Below are 18,285 nucleotides of genomic sequence, written 5' to 3' on the forward strand. Positions count from 1 at the left end.
ATAATGTGTTTCCTATGCTTAATGTTCTATGTAAAGAACATTGTATTGAATTGTCGTCTTGTTGAAATGTAGGCTACTATACAAATACACTCGCCTTGCTTTATTATTTGAATTAGGGCTAATTCATAATGTACTTGTGTTCCCTTCCTACAATGTAAGGGAGTGAAAGTCACAAGTATCCAAAAATATAAATATTCAAGTTTATTGAGTTTATTCGGTTCACCATTAGCTGGTGCATAACAGCTAATTTTCCTGGGGTCCACAGTACTTACAACTACAGTACTCAAGTACCTCACTGTACAGTAGATGTACTTATGTTCTGTTGTTGTTTTGTAATAGCCTAGCAGCACATTCCGCTTCACAATTAGGCACATTGTGTATTATTCATATGTGCTATCTCTATTTTTCATGTTCCAGTATGATCTATTCTACACAGTAGGTTGTACAAGAAGCCTGGAAGGCTTATTACATTCATTTCCAGGTATTTACCATTCAAGTAAAAGGTCATCAAAATAGCTAGTTCCTAGGATAGCAGCTTTTAGCAGGCGCGGAGATATAGTAAAAGCAGCAGATGCAGTTGCATCGGGGCCCGTGGGGGGGAAGGGCCCGCTCTGATGCGTCGTAGTACTGTAAACTCTCTCTCTCTCTCTCTCTCTCTCTCCCCCACACGCTGTTAAGTTACCGCGACTAAGACTACATTTCCTGCCAATAATAAGCAGTGTAAAATGTAGTTCATTGGGAGACGCTTTATTGTGAAGGGCCCTTCACGGCGCAGGCAGGAAATAGAGTGTTTAAATTGGGCTGCTTACTGGCGCACGTTAAGAGTACAGACGTATTTGCTCCGGTCGGTGTGGCTGTGAACAGTTGTTAGCACTGCAGACTCTGCGATCGCCTGGTAAAGTTGAGTTTTGATTCTTTGAACAGTCATAACAAGACATACAATTACTCTCTTTTGACACTTTCAAAAGAGAGGGCAATTAAGATAGATGGAGTAAAGGTGGAATTGGAACCACAACAAACACAACAGCTCCATCCACACTGAGTGGAGGTGAGTGAAGTCGCATGCCGGGTGAAAGGAATACCAAGACAACAACAGTAATCATAAAGATGGACAGACATGCCCACGTTAACTTTATAGGTAGCTATAGTAGATCAATAGATTGTCCTGCCATTACAGTGAATGTCATTTCCACCAAACAAATAACATAAGATAGAAAATTATGTTTTAATTTCCACGTGTTAAATCGCGTCCAAATATATATAGCTTGGGTAGTATACTCCATCATTCATTCCTGGTTGAAATTCCACGCATGGATTTATTTTTTATTCTACAGAAATGAAAGAGTTAGTGCTGAGTGCACAAGCTGCCACTCCGGTTAGCCAATCTCAAGGACACAGGCTGTGCTGCTCGCGTCCCTGCATGAATACTAAAAGCACAGACATGAAAGAATAGCCCCGGAATTTCTGCTGTCCTCCCGTTGCCATTGTGTTAACCCATTTTGGGCGGGAACCCCTGTTTTAAGCAATATGCTATTGAAAAATAGCAGATCTACAAGCTCATAGTGCGCCACCGAGTGGCGCGCTACGAGCTTGTAGGTCTGCTATTTTTGAAAAGTCGTGAAAATGTGGCGCAAATCTTTGAATATATATTTCAGAGCGAACATTTTTAACTAAAATATTTGCTTCTGGGGGGTCCCTGGAACTACATATTTTGAGATGGGGGTCTGTGGCCCAATAGAGATAATTCTGGGGGTCCTTGACATGAAAAAGGTTGAGCACCACTGACATAGAAACTTAGGTTTTTCAGAAAACTATTAGGATCTTTGAAGACTTTTCAGTCCAAAATGGGTTAAGAAGATAGAATAACAGCAAATTGCTCTTTGGTTTGAAGGAAAATGGCTTTTGCTGAAAAAGCTTGTACAAAAAGAATGTGTACCGCAGGAACATCTCAACTTGCAATGCCTCATTATTGCACCTGTGATATACTGCGTTTGGATGAGCTAGACTGTAGCGTTAAACGCATGGTGGAGTGAGTTTATCACGGTCGCATCAGCACTCTTTGCTTTTCACTAAACCAGCATCACAGAGCGATGCCACAAACGTTGGTGAGGAAAAAAAAACACAAATCTTTGGACTCTGCAAAGCAGAGGTATTTTTACATTAACCACACAGTTGGGACCCTAGCATCCCTTACAATAGCAGATCTACGTACAAGCTCAAGATCGGCACAAAAGAGGGCACAAAGAGCAGACCAAGTAGGCTACAGAACTAAATGTCAAGATTATCCCAAATATTGAGAGTTCAAATTGTTAAAGGTCTGGAATTACACTATACCCTGTTTTGCGCATGCACATTGCTACATTTTCAACGTTAATGTCTACACAAAGGTTCAGATTTCAATATAAAGTGCTCACCTCCGGGCCACGGATGTTATAATTTTGCACGGGAGCGTATTAGCACATATTCTTCAATAAAAAGCATTTTAATCCAATCGGTGGCCATTGTCTCAAAAAGTTATAATGTATCAGAGTGCAGTACACCTCCCAACCGATAGGGGCGCGTAGTTGAAAGCATATGGCGAAAAAACTGTCCGACGGTCGGATTTTTATTGAACAATACGGAATGCACGGGTGCCAATACCCGCACAAACTTCTAACAACCGTGGCCCCAGGGGGTGAGCACTTTGTATTTGAAATCTGAACATTTACGTAGACTTTAATATTGTAAATGTACTGTAGCAAAGTGCGCAAAACAGGGTGAAGTATAGCGTCATGATTGTCGTGATCATGACAGTCATGTTTCAGGGCTAATGTGACCCTGGATTCCAAGGAAGAGGCACATGATTTAGTGAGGCTAATGAGGAGGAAGAGACAGCATGTTCAATGACAGACATAATTATCACAGTTTTGCTGGGCTCAGCCAGGGGTCTTCTTTTGTGCTGTAATTACCGTACTTTCAACTGAACGCCACTGGAGCTGCCATTGTACTTCAACCACATCCAACACCTCGGTGCATGCGTCAGTGTCTGTCTGTCTGTCTGTCTGTCTGTCTGTCTGTCTGTCTGTCTGTCTCATTTATTTTCTTTTTGTTTACAGTCAGCGTTCATTTTGACTGTAGATTTGTATGTAGTTTTAAGGTCCTTGCAGATGAAAAAACACTGAAAGAAATCCGAAAAACGCAGCAGTCTGGGACCTTTAGTCATAGTGACTATATGTGACTATAACTACATAGTCTTTTTGTGACTATACAGTTGATTTAGTCGACTAAAATCAATGTTTTGCCTTGATGGCGTAATAGCAGGCCCTAATTTGTAGACTGCTACCAAAAATAGCAGATCTACAAGCTCACAATGCATCACAGACAGCATTGTGAGCTTGTATCGGCTTGTAGATCGCGTAACCAAGTGTTTGTCACTGAAAAAGGATAGTCGACATCCTTTTAGTCAACAAAATTAACACTGGTTTACAGCACTGTAAGAAGACATTGTGGGGAACATTATGTTCAACCTGCACTATAGTGTTCACTAACCCAGCTGTGGATTAAAACATTTGAAAAATATCATTTTGTGAACACCCACTCACTAAACTAAACTTGTGTTGTCACTCTAATATTATGTTTTCACCTTACAATATTGTTCAGACTATTGCATAGTAATCAAATGCACACTGTTTAAATAAAACAGCTGCCTTCCTGAATACACCAACAGGAAAATGGAGGAATAAATAGTCTCTTGAAAACTCTCTTCTGTTTGTTTCTGAAAAGTAATAGGCTTTTACTGCAGCGGCGTGTGCAGCCCTATCTATCTCCTTAGAAACGTTGGCACTGTATTTGAAATGCATAGTTTTTCCTGTTCTCTTTGATGGAATCCCCTTTCAGCAGCCCCGAGGGAAATCATAACGGGCAATCATTGTAAAATGTTTGGGGGAAGAGAAGAAATACAGAAAAATAACCAAAGCCTGTTCCCAGCATTGAGGAGGACTGTCTGGTTTGGTTTGGGAGATACATTTGTATAGTAAAATAAAAAATAAAATAAAAAGATGCAGATGTGGAAAAACAAGTGTTATCTAGGGAGCTGCCATTTTAGCAGCTAAAGTGCAAAGTGTGATTCAAAATGACAATCTGAATGCTCAACAGAGGTTGACAACATGGAAAGCTAATAACTAAAATAACTAAACGAAAAAAAATGTAGTTATCACAAAGTTAAATTCAACTACAACAGGTGATTATCATACCATTGCTGCCAGACAAAACCTCATAGCTCCATATTTGAACATTTAATGTTTTTTTTCTTTCCATAAATTAAGGCCCTACTTCATCATACAAGAGTGTTACGCAAAATGAGCAGAAATAGCTGATCTACACGCTCACAATGCATCGCATTGTAACACCTTGTGAGCCTGTAGATCGCTAATACTGTAACTACATTGGATCCTCATTACTGATGAATTGAATATGGACCAAAATGGAAACAAGCCCCTGGGGCTTTTTGTGTTCTCCATCCATCCGTCCGTCCATCCATCCATCCATCCATCCATCCATCCATCTTCAACCGCTTATCCGGAGTCGGGTCGCGGGGGCAACAGTTCCAGCAGAGCTCGCCAGACTTCCTTTAGTATAACCCTACAGGCCTACTACAGTACCTGTACTGTTAATAATCATGTTCATAAAGTATTCAATCAATCAATCCTTTGGAACTTAGGCATGTAACGATTCACTCAATTCGTATCACGATACGATTTTTCTTTATCTTCCACCCTGAGCTTATTCACATTTTTTATTTAACTGCATTGAAAAAGTAGCATTACTATTGACAGTGCAGAAACATAATTGCCTCCCTTGATGTATAAATGAGCATCAACGACCATGTACCGATTCACTCAACTCACGATACAATTCGTATCACGATATGAGGTACACGATACGATTTTTCACGATATTTTAAACAAAAGATATTTTCCAGGAAAATGACATAATATGAATATAATAATGAATATAAATGAGCATCAACGACCATCACCCTGGGCACAGTCACAGACACACACAGCTCCCCTCTACAATGCTCTACTACTGAAAGTGACTGCATGGCGTCTGTCTCATTTCTCTCCAAAAGCACTTGAATATTAAAGATCACATTTCATATCACACACACCATAATTGTGTTACATGCCTAGAACACAGGTTATTTGCCCCTTTTCCTGAAAAGTAACGCGTTTGGACATTTCTGCTAGAAAGCGACGAAAGAGGTGACGTTTCACTCATTCATAGTGAAGGAAGAATACTCACTATTGGACTGGCGTTGATGTAGTCTGAGTTGCCATGGTTATTCTCAGCCTTCAAGGTTATTCTGGAATGATCATCTGTAAAGGAGATGCATAATTCATCAAGGTATATTTCAATCTTCCAATCTCCCCCCTCAAATGAAATGTCGAGAAGGCCACAATATAGGGGTTATAACTTCAACAGATTTCATATACTCCAGTGCTACTCAACCCGCGGCCCCTGCTTTAATGAATCTACGGCCCGTTACGTCATGGTCATACCAATACAAATTCGTTATTTTCATTGTTTTGAACATTGATTGTAGGTATTGTATTGTTTGTTCCAAGAGAAAGTGATATGGACTGATGTCAGCTGAGTATATATTAACCACTTGCTTATTTATTCACCTGTGATAATCTGTTCATAATAATTATGTTCTTTTGATCTCTTCACATTTTGTGTATGAAGCCTCATTTTGTAACTTCATCATTAATCACAATGTTTTTGTTCATTGCGGTTTGGCCTTATAGTTTTTTCTGGGCGTTTCCTAAATTCCTCAATCCTAAAAAAGACTAGTCGTGTAGTCTCTGTTACAAAATAAATGTGTAAACGTTTCAAAATAATACTGACATGTCTAGCTTGTGGCCCTTGGACTTTTGGAATTTTGCTGAAGTTGAGTAGCCCTGATATACTCACAAAATATAATATAATCACAAAAATAAAAATAAACTATGAACCCTGCAGGGGCCCGTTCCACGAAACTTGGATTAGAGATTAAGCCGGGATTTAACAGATATCCTGGCTTAATATATCCTGGATCAGCGATTAACCGGTTTCATGAAAACTGGTTAATCTTGCCAGATTAATTTAACCAGTTAACCTGGATATGTTGAGGCTTGATTCGGTTTCATGAAAGTGATGCTACATTAGTTACCATGGAAACTAATGCTTTGGACTTAGCCTGCTCCGGACCAGGCTAACAGCCAGGTTTAACCTAATCCTGATGTCTTTACTGTTCATTAAGCAGTCAAACTGATCACAAACCAATGATGTTTCCACACTTATTCAATTATTATAGGTTTATGTTGCCTTATTTTTTATCGGTCTGCATTAAAGGACTAATTTAAGCACTATATAAAATCAAAAAAACAAAATATATAGGCCGCACAACATCATTTGCTTGTGAGCTTGTAGATCAGCTGCTGTTGGTGAATGTTCCCCAGAATAGGTTTGCTGTCGTGCAAGTGCACGGTTAAGAAGAATTATTATATTATATTATATTATATTATATTATATTATATTATATTATATTATATTATATTATATTATATATATATTTTTTGTAAAAGTGAAAACCACTAAATATAACCATTACTCATTGTTTTACAACATATTACCATTGTAACGTTTCACCCACTATTGAACCCATGACCCACAGTTCACCAGTCTGGCCCCTGTCTGGACAACAACCCCCTTCCCCAAAGGTAGCTCCCTCAGAGGAGGGAGTTATGGCCAAATATCACAATGCGACAATATCATTATGCTTACAATATTAAGAATTCTGTTTTAAGTTAATAGTAGTGGTAAAATGTAAACTATATTTTTGGGGTAGTTAATCATTCAGTCTATCCACTGTTGAGAGTATGTTATCTCTTTAATTACAGCAGCAGTATTTATTTTTGAAGCTTAAGTCCTTGTATCAGTAAGTCTTGAATAGATTAGTAATGATACTGAGATATACAGAAGGGGGCAGTAATGCAACTATTAATGATGCAAACTGCCATAATACCCCATGAAGAAGAAGGATCAGTAAATCTGTGTTCCACCGAATGGGTCTAGAAACAAAAAGCCAGGCTCTGCATTCAGCCAGGCTTTATGATCCTGGCTCGATAAATCCGCCCATTCTAAGCCTCGCTTGGCTTTAGTGGAACAGAATAAACCAGGCTGTAAAGACCAGGATTTAAAAAGCCTGGTTTTGGCCTAAATCCTGGATTAGTTAATCCAAGTTTCGTGGAACAGGCCCCTGGAAATGTGTGTGTGACAAATTACAATAACAAAAACAAATAGTACAAAAACAATAGTTCCTAATGGACAACAGTTCCTAATAGACAACAGTTCCTAATAGACAACAGTTCCTAATGGACAACAGTTCCTAATAGACAAAAGTTCCTAATAGACAACAGTTCCTAATAGACAACAATAGTTCCTAATGGGCAGAATTTCCTTGTGGACATCCTGTGGTACTGCAGCCTGCCATGCCTGTACTGGACAGGATATTTCACACAGAAAACTAGTGAAAACGTAGGCCTATAGTATCTGTATTGCATGCATTCTCTGTCAGTGCTCCATCTGCTCGGAATGAGCTTCAGAAGTCCTTAAAAATTCAGTTCACTTCCTTCTTTGGGTCAATTCAGGGCAATGGCAAAACACTTTTGTTCAAGATTGTATGACGGCTATATTTTAAAGGGGCCTGCCTCTCAACTGTATTCCGAGTCTAAAGGTTATGATGATGATGTACTCACATGCGACGACAGCGTCCGAGCGGTTCCGTTTGGCGTTGTGCTCCCCCTGGCCCACGGCGCAGGCACTGGGCTCAGCCTGGTACGCACAGAGGGCCTCCCACTCCCGTTCCAGGCGGTTCTTGTTCTTCAAGTGGTCCTCCATGTAAGACTGCAGGGGGGGGGGGGGGGGGGGGTTACACAAAGGATGCAAAAATTAGCCGCCATTTCTTCAGAAAGAAAGCGATGAGTTCTAACAAAGAGTGAAAAACTAAAAAATGTGTTGATTAGTAAAAATGGGACGATCATACGACGGCTTCTTTCAATATATATATATATATTGTATTTCAGCCCGTTACAATGACCTGCTTGATGATTAAACCAGAGTAAAATGATGAACCAATGACAACAGAACCACTCTTTCAAGCTACGATCCAGGTGTCATGGAGCGTTATCATCCTGTACAGCGGAACCACGGGGGCGGAGGGTTCTGCTTCTGTTTGTGTGGATGGGAGGTGACCAATTCTAAAACAACAACAACAACCACCGCCAAACAAAAAACAATGCCATCCACAATTAACACTTGTGAAAGGTTGGTGTGCATTGAAAATACTTCAGGGGTGTTTCAGTCACGTCCCTCACTGCTTGCACAGCCACTGATAAGATTGTCTGCATTTAAGCTGGCACTCGGAGAAGACGAAATTGAATTCGCTAGAGAGACAAAGAAAAAGAGAAAAAAAAGGGGGTGGGGGTATTGTGTGCCTTTGTGTGTGTGTGTGTGTGTGTGTGTGTGTGTGTGTGTGTGTGTGTGTGTGTGTGTGTGTGTGTGTGTGTGTGTGTGTGTGTGTGTGTGTGTGTGTGTGTGTGTGTGTGTGTGCGTGTGCGTGTGCACGTGCGTGCGCGTGCATGCGTGCGTGTTCACTTCCTGAACCAGGGTGAGTCACTGGGGTTTTAGCCGAATTTAACTGGCGAGAGGTGTCTTTTTATTCTGGGGGGCTCCGCGGGTTTTTCTTTCTCTCCCATATCATGATGTCCCTCCTGACGGCTTTAAATGGTTTAGTCCGCCATTGTGTAAGGCAGAAGATTACAGACTCATAAACTGATGTCAGGGATCAGCTGGCTAATACAATGAAAGTGATACCCAGATGCGGTGAGTTTCTTTATCCCACATTAAATACAGAATAGGTAAGCTGAGTAGAGAGATGACACTCCTATTGTTATCTCCAGCTTATTCATGACCAATCAAAGGAGGAATCCAAGACCTTTCAGAATACAATTCCTGTCTCGATAACAATCAAAAATAAGTATGTACTGTACCACAAACAATAGCCAGGCAATTATTATCGATTGTCCGTCAATTTAGATCGCCATAAAAGAAAAGGTGTGTTTTGTGGCTAATAATACAATACAATTTCTGCCTGGCTATTTATCACATAAAAGCGTGTACCACACATAATAGGCAATTACCCTTTTATTGTCCATCATTTCAGATATTCACCATGCAAGAATGTATGACCATGTAATGGTCATACATGTAGACCATTACATACCATGTAATGGTCATACATGTAGACCATTACATATAATGGTCATACATCAGCTTGAAAAGGTTTGGTTTGTATGTGGTGACAACAGTGCTGTGCTCAGGATTCAAGGACATCAGGTAACTCTCTTCTGAACACTGCAAACATACAATGAGATGGTAGAAGTTCTGCCTGAGCTCATTAGAGACACAGTATTATGCGTCTTATTACTTAACTTAAGACCTGGAGACGTGATCAATGCCATTTGGCTATTCTGAGTGTCCAAACAGCATTGACCACGCCTCCAGGTCTTAAGTTAAGCAATAAGACCTGGTACTTAAGACACGCAAAATACAGCCCACAAAGTCACAAATGGTGACTAGTGGTGAGTAGTATATGGCATATTGATCCCATTTTCTTCCATTTTGATCTTCATCTTGTTGAGGGTAAATGTCTGTCTATTGAAAACAATGAAACTGAACACAATGCAGCCTTTAACCCATTCGCCAGAGGAAGGATGTTTATTTGCATGTGCACTGCAGTGGGGTTCTCTCTCTCAAACACAAAATGCAGTTTTCTGGGGAGCCGACAGTGTGCCATTACGGCCACTTGACAGAGCCTGTCACCGCTACACTCTCTGCCCACCAGCCATGACAGCATCCCACCTCCCTCTTAATGCACACATTACATCTCCATGTACTCGATACATCCACTCTAAATTACATCCCGTCCCATTCAAACGATGCCCTGAACTAATTTCATTCCGAATTCATATCATCTTTTAGCTTGATGCAATGCAGCCAGAAGCGCCTTATCGAGATTCCCCCCCCCCCCCCCCCCCCCTCCCCCCCGCAACACCCCAGGCCATCTTCTAGGGGGAAGCAGTGGACCATGGAGTTTTCCAGAGACAGGGTAACGAAGGTTTTAGTGAATGGGGGGATTATGTCTGCCAATCAGAAGGCTGAGATGGGAGCCCGGGTGTCAGGGAAACAATGCTTAATCCTCCCTAAGCAGTCTCCCCGGCTGCAGAGGGTGTTCTGTATGAAGGGGACAACCAGGGGAGCCAGACACAACAGGTAACACATTACTGTCTATATAACCCCGCTGTCCAATTAGAATGAACAACAATATGGAGAGGTAGAGAGACTGTGCCGCACAGGGATTGAGGTATTCCTCAATGAGGTATTCCTCAATGCAAGAACGGCCGTATACAACAAACATGTGATTTTTGTTGTGGAACGCAATCTATTATAGCTTCTGTGTTTTATACCAGATGAAGCACGTACATGCAGAGAGAAGGTATGCGCATGCATAAAGTGAGTGGCAAATCGAGTGGCAAAGTGATTTAACGTCGTTTAATGCAATCAGATAGGACTTTTCTGTTTGGATGTATGGGCTGTCAAGGCCAGAAAGTAGATTTTTGCCACTCAGTAGGCGTTCCCACAGAAATCTGCCAAAATCCACGACAAATATGGATATTATATAATATATAATGTATCATTTATAAAAAAAAAGAAAAGAAAATTAATAGCTGAAACATAATGAAAGCCATTTATAGTTTTTCTTTCTTTCTTAGATGCAATAATTACGGTGAGTGAAAACAAAGAAACAACAGCTTGACCCTGTTACTGTGCTGTGCAGAAATAAAACATGCACAGAGGCATTCACGGGAAGCAAAGCCTGCTGCAGTGATCTAACTGTACAGCGCTGTCCATGGTGCTGAACTACAGACTCCAACAAAACAGACACGGTATAAGCAGCTAACAGTTCACACACAGTCAGAGACAGATGTGTTTGTTACACAACTTCTCCATATCAAATGTGCTAATGATGAGATTTTCACGACCCTTCGTCGGGATAAATGAAGCGAGCACAGGTGTTGCGGTATCACGTCGCAGATGCAGAAGGCGGCGTTGGCAGCAGGCGTTATGGGCGAGGGCGGAGGAGGGGGAAGGAGAGGGTTCTTCTGAGACAGGAGACGGAGATTTCTTTGGTGTGACAGAGCTCTGAGCGGATGTGGTGAGAAACAGGTGGTGACTCAGCACGCAGAGAATCTCCAGTTGTACAGTAGTTGTGAAACGGTCAAACGTTGACCACGTTGACCGGATTCCCCAAGCAGGCCGTCATCGTTTGAAGAATGTGTGCATTTATTTTGCGATCCAGGCACACATGAACCTTCTCCACATGGTGTTAGCTCAAAGGAGTGAGAGGAGAGGAGAGGAGAGGAGAGGAGAGGAGAGGAGAGGAGAGGAGAGGAGAGGAGAGGAGAGGAGAGGAGAGGAGAGGAGAGGAGAGGAGAGGAGAGGAGAGATTCTCAGTGAGATCAGTGATAACAAGCAATCTCACACATGGTTTCATGTGCGATGGCAGTGGAATCTTAAAGACCAACCCCAGTAGGACATCTCCATGTCAATCACCGCATGAAAGAGTATAGCAAAGGTCCCTGCGCGCTTTACCTTTCTATGCATTGAATCTGCAGAGGAGCTGCTCCTAATAATACAACTAGCGAAAGAGGTCGTTGCCTCCCTTTTGTTATTGTGGGGCTCAATGCATTTTCCATTGTCGACGTTTTCAAAAGGGGTTTTCACAACAAGCCTTGACGAGTGCCACCAAACCCATCTATTACTACCAATACAAATGCATTACTCAAATGCAGTCCCATTCATTATAGGCGCCCAATACAAAAGCCAGACGTGCATTGTGATGAATGGTCTCGCCATTAATGGAAACACTGCGAGGCATCTATCCATCTCTTTTATCAAGCTTGTCTCAAATGAATGAAACCAAAGTTGAACAAAATTAAAACAATCCATCCGTGTGTGTGCACATGTGTGTGCACATGTGTGTGCACATGTGTGTGTGTGTGTGTGTGCACATGTGTGTGTGCACATGTGTGTGTGCACGCGTGCGTGCGTGCGTGCGTGCGTGCGTGCGTGCGTGCGTGCGTGCGTGCGTGCGTGCGTGCGTGCGTGCGTGCGTGCGTTCGTGCGTGCGTGCGTGCGTGCGTGCGTGCGTGTGCATTTGTGTATGTGTGACATTTACCACAAAAAAGAGATCGAAAGCTTTAAACTAAATTACAGCAATATTCAAACAACAATAACAGCGTAATGATCCTATTTCATTATCTCTCATTATCACAGAGAACAATATCTCTCTCAGTTCAGCTGCAGCACAGAGGATAAAGACGGCATGACAAAGAGGTCAGAGGGAATTAAGGACGGTATGATAAAAGCGGAGGGCGAGAGAGAGAGAGAGAGAGAGAGAGAGAGAGAGAGAGAGAGAGAGAGAGAGAGAGAGAGAGAGAGAGAGAGAGAGAGAGAGAGAGAGAGAGAGAGAGAGAGAGAGAGAGAGAGAGAGAGAGAGAGAGAGAGAGAGAGAGAGAGCGAGAGAGAGAGAGAGAGAGAGAGAGAGAGAGAGAGAGAGAGAGGTAAAGATAAACTGAGATAAAGAAAGAGAAAATAAAACTAAACTAAACTTAAAAATGAATATACATAAAGATTCGAGAGTTTTGTTATGGAGATCGAGACAGATGGAAAGAACGAAAACAGGTGGAAATAAAGCTGCTGGCTTCTGGCACCAAGCCAAACACAGGCATGCAGTAGACACATTCGCCGGCACACTCACCATCAACTATATTTACAGTCTATATAAGCTCAGTATCTCACCCTGATATATAAACTGTAGTAGCAGAAAGAACACTACTACGATTATGATTCTGTAAACTTAACTTGATGAGTCGAACCGCCACACATGCACGCAAGTAGTGTAATGTATTCGTTCAAACTTGAGTTCTAAAACCCATTACAGCTACTGGACCTTGCAGGTGTGAATGTTTGCAGAGCTGCCATGTGGAGTCATGCTGATTTATTACGTTGGGAAAAGGTGTCGATGCACGGCCAGAAGCTACGGGTGACTGGATGTATACTGTATGTACAGCTAACTGGTGGGCTGTACATACAGTATACATAGATTTTTTTCCCTTTAATGACATGCCCCAAATGTGGACGCCTGGGTTAAAGTGGTTGATGGCCTGGGTATACATGTATAATACAAGTCACCCTTCAACCACCTCATCTCATTCTCCCCCTCTCACTCTTTTTCTTCTACTGTGACTCATCATTTATCGCCCAGTATGTTTGCTGAATCGAATTGTATGTAAGTATAAAGTATTGAATGTCCCCAGATGACAGTGAAGTGACAATTTAAGGACTTTTAAGACCTTTTTAATACTTTAAAAAGACCATAACTGTATCAAAAGTAATCAGCAAACTATACTATAAAAACTGGTGAAACATTGGCCAAAGGGTCAAATAACATAAGAAAGAGGCACCGAAATATACACTCTATAAAGCTCACAATGCGTTGTGGGGGGGGCATTTACACAGTGCTCGGGTATTTACTGGGGTAAATATACGTAGTTACCCGTCTGTAAAAAAAACTGCCCTCTCCAGCCAGACCTTGAATACAGTAGCCTATTTACTATGGTGCGGCTTGGTGCCATGCCATATCGGCATACAGGAGAATTGCCTTTTTCCGAACTCTCCTTGAACTTGAACGCAGCATTTTGTGTTGAAAGAATTCGTGTAGAAATCCAGGTCGTACGCCACATCGCAGGGATTGCGCCTCGAAAGTAGCTGATCTACAAGCTACTTTTAGGGTATTTCAGCCCCTGCCTCTCGAATGTTCTCTGCACGCCACCACTGCTTCTTCTTACCAGTATCATGTGTCCCGTTGAGATGTCCATGTTGGCCGGCACCGGCTCCTCGCACCAGGAGGAGGTGCTGCTGCGTGCCGACGGGCTGGCGGCGGGCCCGTCGCTGAACTGCGACGACACGCTGTTGAGCCGCGAGTGACGCAGGGTCTCCGGGCGGTCCACGCGCTCCGACGTGCGCATCGCCATGCGCTGACGACACAGCTCCTGTTGGGAATATAGGGGGAGGAAGGAATCCATCAGTCTTATGACTCTTTTCATATATGCTATATGCACACACGCCATTTTGGAAAGAACTTGGGCCACTTCCCTACTTCCTTCACACAGGTGTTACCGATGATACTAATGAAGGCTCTTATCTGTTGCATTCTGGTCAAACAGAGTCAGGGTGCTGCTATTGTGCATGTTGGCTCACTGGAAACACTCTGCTACAGTATTCCAGTGGGCCTCAAAGTGTCCTTGGGTGGGTTCCAAATGGTCCCGTACGGGTGTGTAACTCTGAGAGTGTACAAATGGAACCATTTCATGGCAGGATTCATTTAAATGTAACTTTAAAACATTTCCTTTCAATTGTATTTTGTTACTTTTACATTGTTTGTACAATGGTTTTGTTCGTTTCTTTTTTGGTTTTGTTTACATGCGGATAACAGTGTGCATTTCTTAATCTCACTGTTGAGGTATGCTGCTCACACATTTCCATCCCTGCAATGTTGCTACCTGCTGCATTGTGCATCTATGTGATAATAAACACCTTGAGCCAGTAAACCCATGGATTGTCTCAGAGGTAATCTTCAAAAAAAATACATTTTTTATACACCTGCAGTTCCATGCATGGCTTTCATATAATATTTTTCAATACATAATACATATCAATACGTACACTAAGCTCTGTGCCGGCCTCCCCCCCAGGGTTGAGTTTTGTAAACACACACCTTGTAAAACCCTGACAACTCACACGACTTCATTTGTCCCCATGTCTCTGTAGTTTAATGGCTTATCCCGTTGGTTTACGGAGCTTATAATTACGTAAAAACATGCTCTGCAGAATACATTTAATGTGTACTGTCTACTGTGTACCTGGATGCCAGATACTGTGAGTGAATTGCTCTACATTTCATGAATGTATCAAGGGGCCCTTCCTGAACAAAGCAACCATGAACAAAATCACCACAGGCACCTAAAGCTGAATGCAGTATCTCTACTAGGGGTGTGCTGAAATATCGATATGGCGATATATATCGATACGTCCTCCCGCGATAAATCATCGATATTGATTATTAAAATATCAATATCGGGGGGAAAAAAAACCCTTTTTTATTTCTTTCTTTCTTATAAATTTGAAATGTTGTTCATAATGAAGTGATGAACAACATGTTTAGAAAAGGAGGAAATGACAGCTAAAATAAAGCAAATCCCACTCAGATTCCACAGCAACCAGAAGTACTGAATTACTGGATGGTGATTTGTCCAAAGTCTCCAAACAGCTTTGTGGGAATACAAAATGCTGCATTTTTTCAGTTCCAAGTATTTTGTAGTTGCAGATATCGTGATATATCGTTGATGAAATTTCATACAATATATCGATATATCGCAAATATCGCAATATATCGAATATCGTGATATTATCGTTATCGAGGGCCTAATATCGCGATATATATCGTATCGTGAGGAACCCATATCGTCCCACCCCTAATCTCTACATGCTTTACTGCGAAGGACGGAATCTGTGTTTCATCCTGAATGAATGTAAAGCGAATCAACCTTCAAATCAAAATAGGATTTTTCAATGTGATGCTGATGCGACCAGAGATGACATGGCGTTGATACAATTGTAACAGCACTGCATGATTTCCCCCTCTGGCAAAGATATCACAATTTCTGTGGGCATTTGGAGACTTTGGTAAAAAAAAAAGAAAAAAAAAGATTTTTCACCCTCCTGCGCCAAACAGATTACTACTATCCCAGTCACTCAGCTTTTCTCCCAGCATGCCTCTGTGCACAGACAGCCCATTAAACCATTTTGGGCGGGAACCCCTGTTGGTGTTTCAAGCATTCTGTTATACTTTAGCTATTGAAAAATAGCAGATCTACAAGTATTTTTGAAAAATCGTAAAAATGCGGCACTAATCTTTGAATAGGTATATATTCTTTCAGAGCGAACGTTTTTCTTATTTCGACGTCAGGCCTACATGGGTTAAAAAAAAATCAAGCCATTATCAAGCCGTGCCAGTCCTTTTTTTCCCCTTCTTATTTTCACAAAATGATAAAGAACAGAAAGGAGAAGAGGGTGAAAAGAAAATCCTCATTGTCTGATGGGTGCATGCAATCTTATCAAACCTTCCCAACATGCACAATCGTACAAAGGTGACCACACACACATGCTCGCATACATACACACACCTTGTCTGGTTCTCTCTCCCCTCATAAGATTATTGTCACCTTTATTATCTCTGGGTGAATATTTCTCTATTTCATTTCCGCCATGGATCAGTATTAAAATTATGTTGGGTTTTGAGTATGGTTAGTCTGCATGGCCAGTGCTCTCGCTGATATTTCTATATACGTGGTGTAAAGTAACTTTAAGTACATTTATTGTACATTGTATTGTACTTGAGTACAATTTTGAGGTATTATTTTGTATTATTATCTTTTTACTTTACTGGAGTATTTCCCATTGCCAGTACTTTTACTTCAAATCCACTATACATCTCAGAGGCAAGTATTGCACTTTTACTCAGCAACAATTATTTGAAAACATTGTAGAATTTGATTATTATTATTAAAGATACATTACCGACTTCAGCCTTATAATGCATTTCGGCCATTTGAAAATAGCCGATCTACAAGCTCACAATGTGCTTGCGATGTGACACATCTTGCAGCTTGTAAAGCTGCCAATTTCAAATGATTTTTTATACATTTGATAACTTGAAATGAGACATCCTGTATAGTGAGTACTTTTACTTTTGGTATACTTTAAATACATGTTGATGCCAATACTTTTACTCAAGTACACTTGAATTCTGGACTTATACTTGTAACAGAGTATTTCTACATTACAGTACTTAACCCATTTTGGGGCGGGAACACCTTTTGGTGTTAGCATTATGTTATGCTTTAGCTATTGAAAAATAGCAGATCTATAAGCTCATAGCGCGCCACCGAGTGGCGCGCTACGAGCTTGTAGGTCTGCTATTTTTGAAAAATCGAAGAACGACTGACATAGAAACATAGCTTTTTCAGAAAACTGTCAGGATGTAGAAGACATTTTTAGAATCTGATCTCAGGTCAAAATGGGTTAAGTAAAGAATGTGAATACTTTTTCCCAGCACTGGTTTTGGGTAGCCTATAGCAGTGGTTTTCAACCCTACATATCAAGGCCTACTATTAAATAAACTAAACTGAACTGAACTGAACTGAACTGAACTGAACTGAACTGAACTATTCATTTGGCATTTGAACCACGGACCACCACCTCAATGAGGTTTTGCTTTGCAGACCCCAAAACGAAAGAATATGTTGTCGTATTGGATAAGATAAGTACACAATTCCATGCTGTATTGATTTTGGTACCGGTTGGTACCATTAGGAGAGATAACAGGCAAACGTTGATCGAAATACCAAAATATTTTACATTCTCTAGTCGTGTAGATTTCTTAAAAAATAAATTAAGCAATGCAGATGTTTACCAATAAGTTAACTCTTAAACCAAAATGGACCTGTTTCATTTTACGCTCTCAATAGTTAAAGATCTATAAGGGTCCATTTGGTAACCAACTCTCCATCATTTAGCTGGGGACCACCTGGAACCCCCTCAAGGACCACTGGTGGTCCCCAGGCCCCTGGTTGAAAACCACTGGCCTATACGGTCAGGCTGGCCAGTGCTCTGACCATTATCTCCATATACACAATGGCAGGCAGAGAGGGAGGCGAGAGGGAGCTGGAGTGGAGCCATCGACGGTGGCAGAGCCAGCGAGGGGACCGCACGCCTTGTAAAATGCACATAATCAGGGATCATCAGCATGTCTGTACACAGACAAATGTGTCCATGGCATAGAATTGGTCTTGTCCGTGGCAAGTTACACACACCATAATGTCATGTTCTTGTTTTGGCCCAATTTTGACCCAATTACTGAACGTCAAAGTCTCCGGGTTTTCTTCAGAATAATATATGACATTTATTTACTACGACACTATGGCATAGGAGTCCAACTAGTATACTAGTGGCTCTCAAATGTCTTATTTGCAAGGACCCCTTAACTCTGAGAGTGTACAAATGGACATTTGAACACTC

The 18,285-nt window shown here is 41.4% G+C and overlaps 1 protein-coding gene across 1 annotated transcript in view; it reads right to left on the reverse strand.

Annotated features, from left to right (window-relative positions):
* ptprn2 (protein tyrosine phosphatase receptor type N2) overlaps positions 1 to 18,285 on the reverse strand; it is a gene marked incomplete at its 3' end in the record, with an annotated part of 208,250 nt that overhangs the window by 7,778 nt on the left and 182,187 nt on the right. The window contains exons 14-16 of the mRNA XM_079489306.1: positions 13,995 to 14,198; positions 7,782 to 7,929; positions 5,284 to 5,357 (exon numbers count right to left, since the gene is read on the reverse strand). Of these exons, the coding sequence (XP_079345432.1) occupies positions 5,284 to 5,357; positions 7,782 to 7,929; positions 13,995 to 14,198 (426 nt within the window). The remainder of the gene's footprint in view (positions 1 to 5,283; positions 5,358 to 7,781; positions 7,930 to 13,994; positions 14,199 to 18,285) is intronic.

Source organism: Electrona antarctica (assembly GCF_951216825.1).
Source record: "Electrona antarctica genome assembly, chromosome: 20".
In the NCBI taxonomy this organism is placed as follows: Eukaryota; Metazoa; Chordata; class Actinopteri; order Myctophiformes; family Myctophidae; genus Electrona; species Electrona antarctica.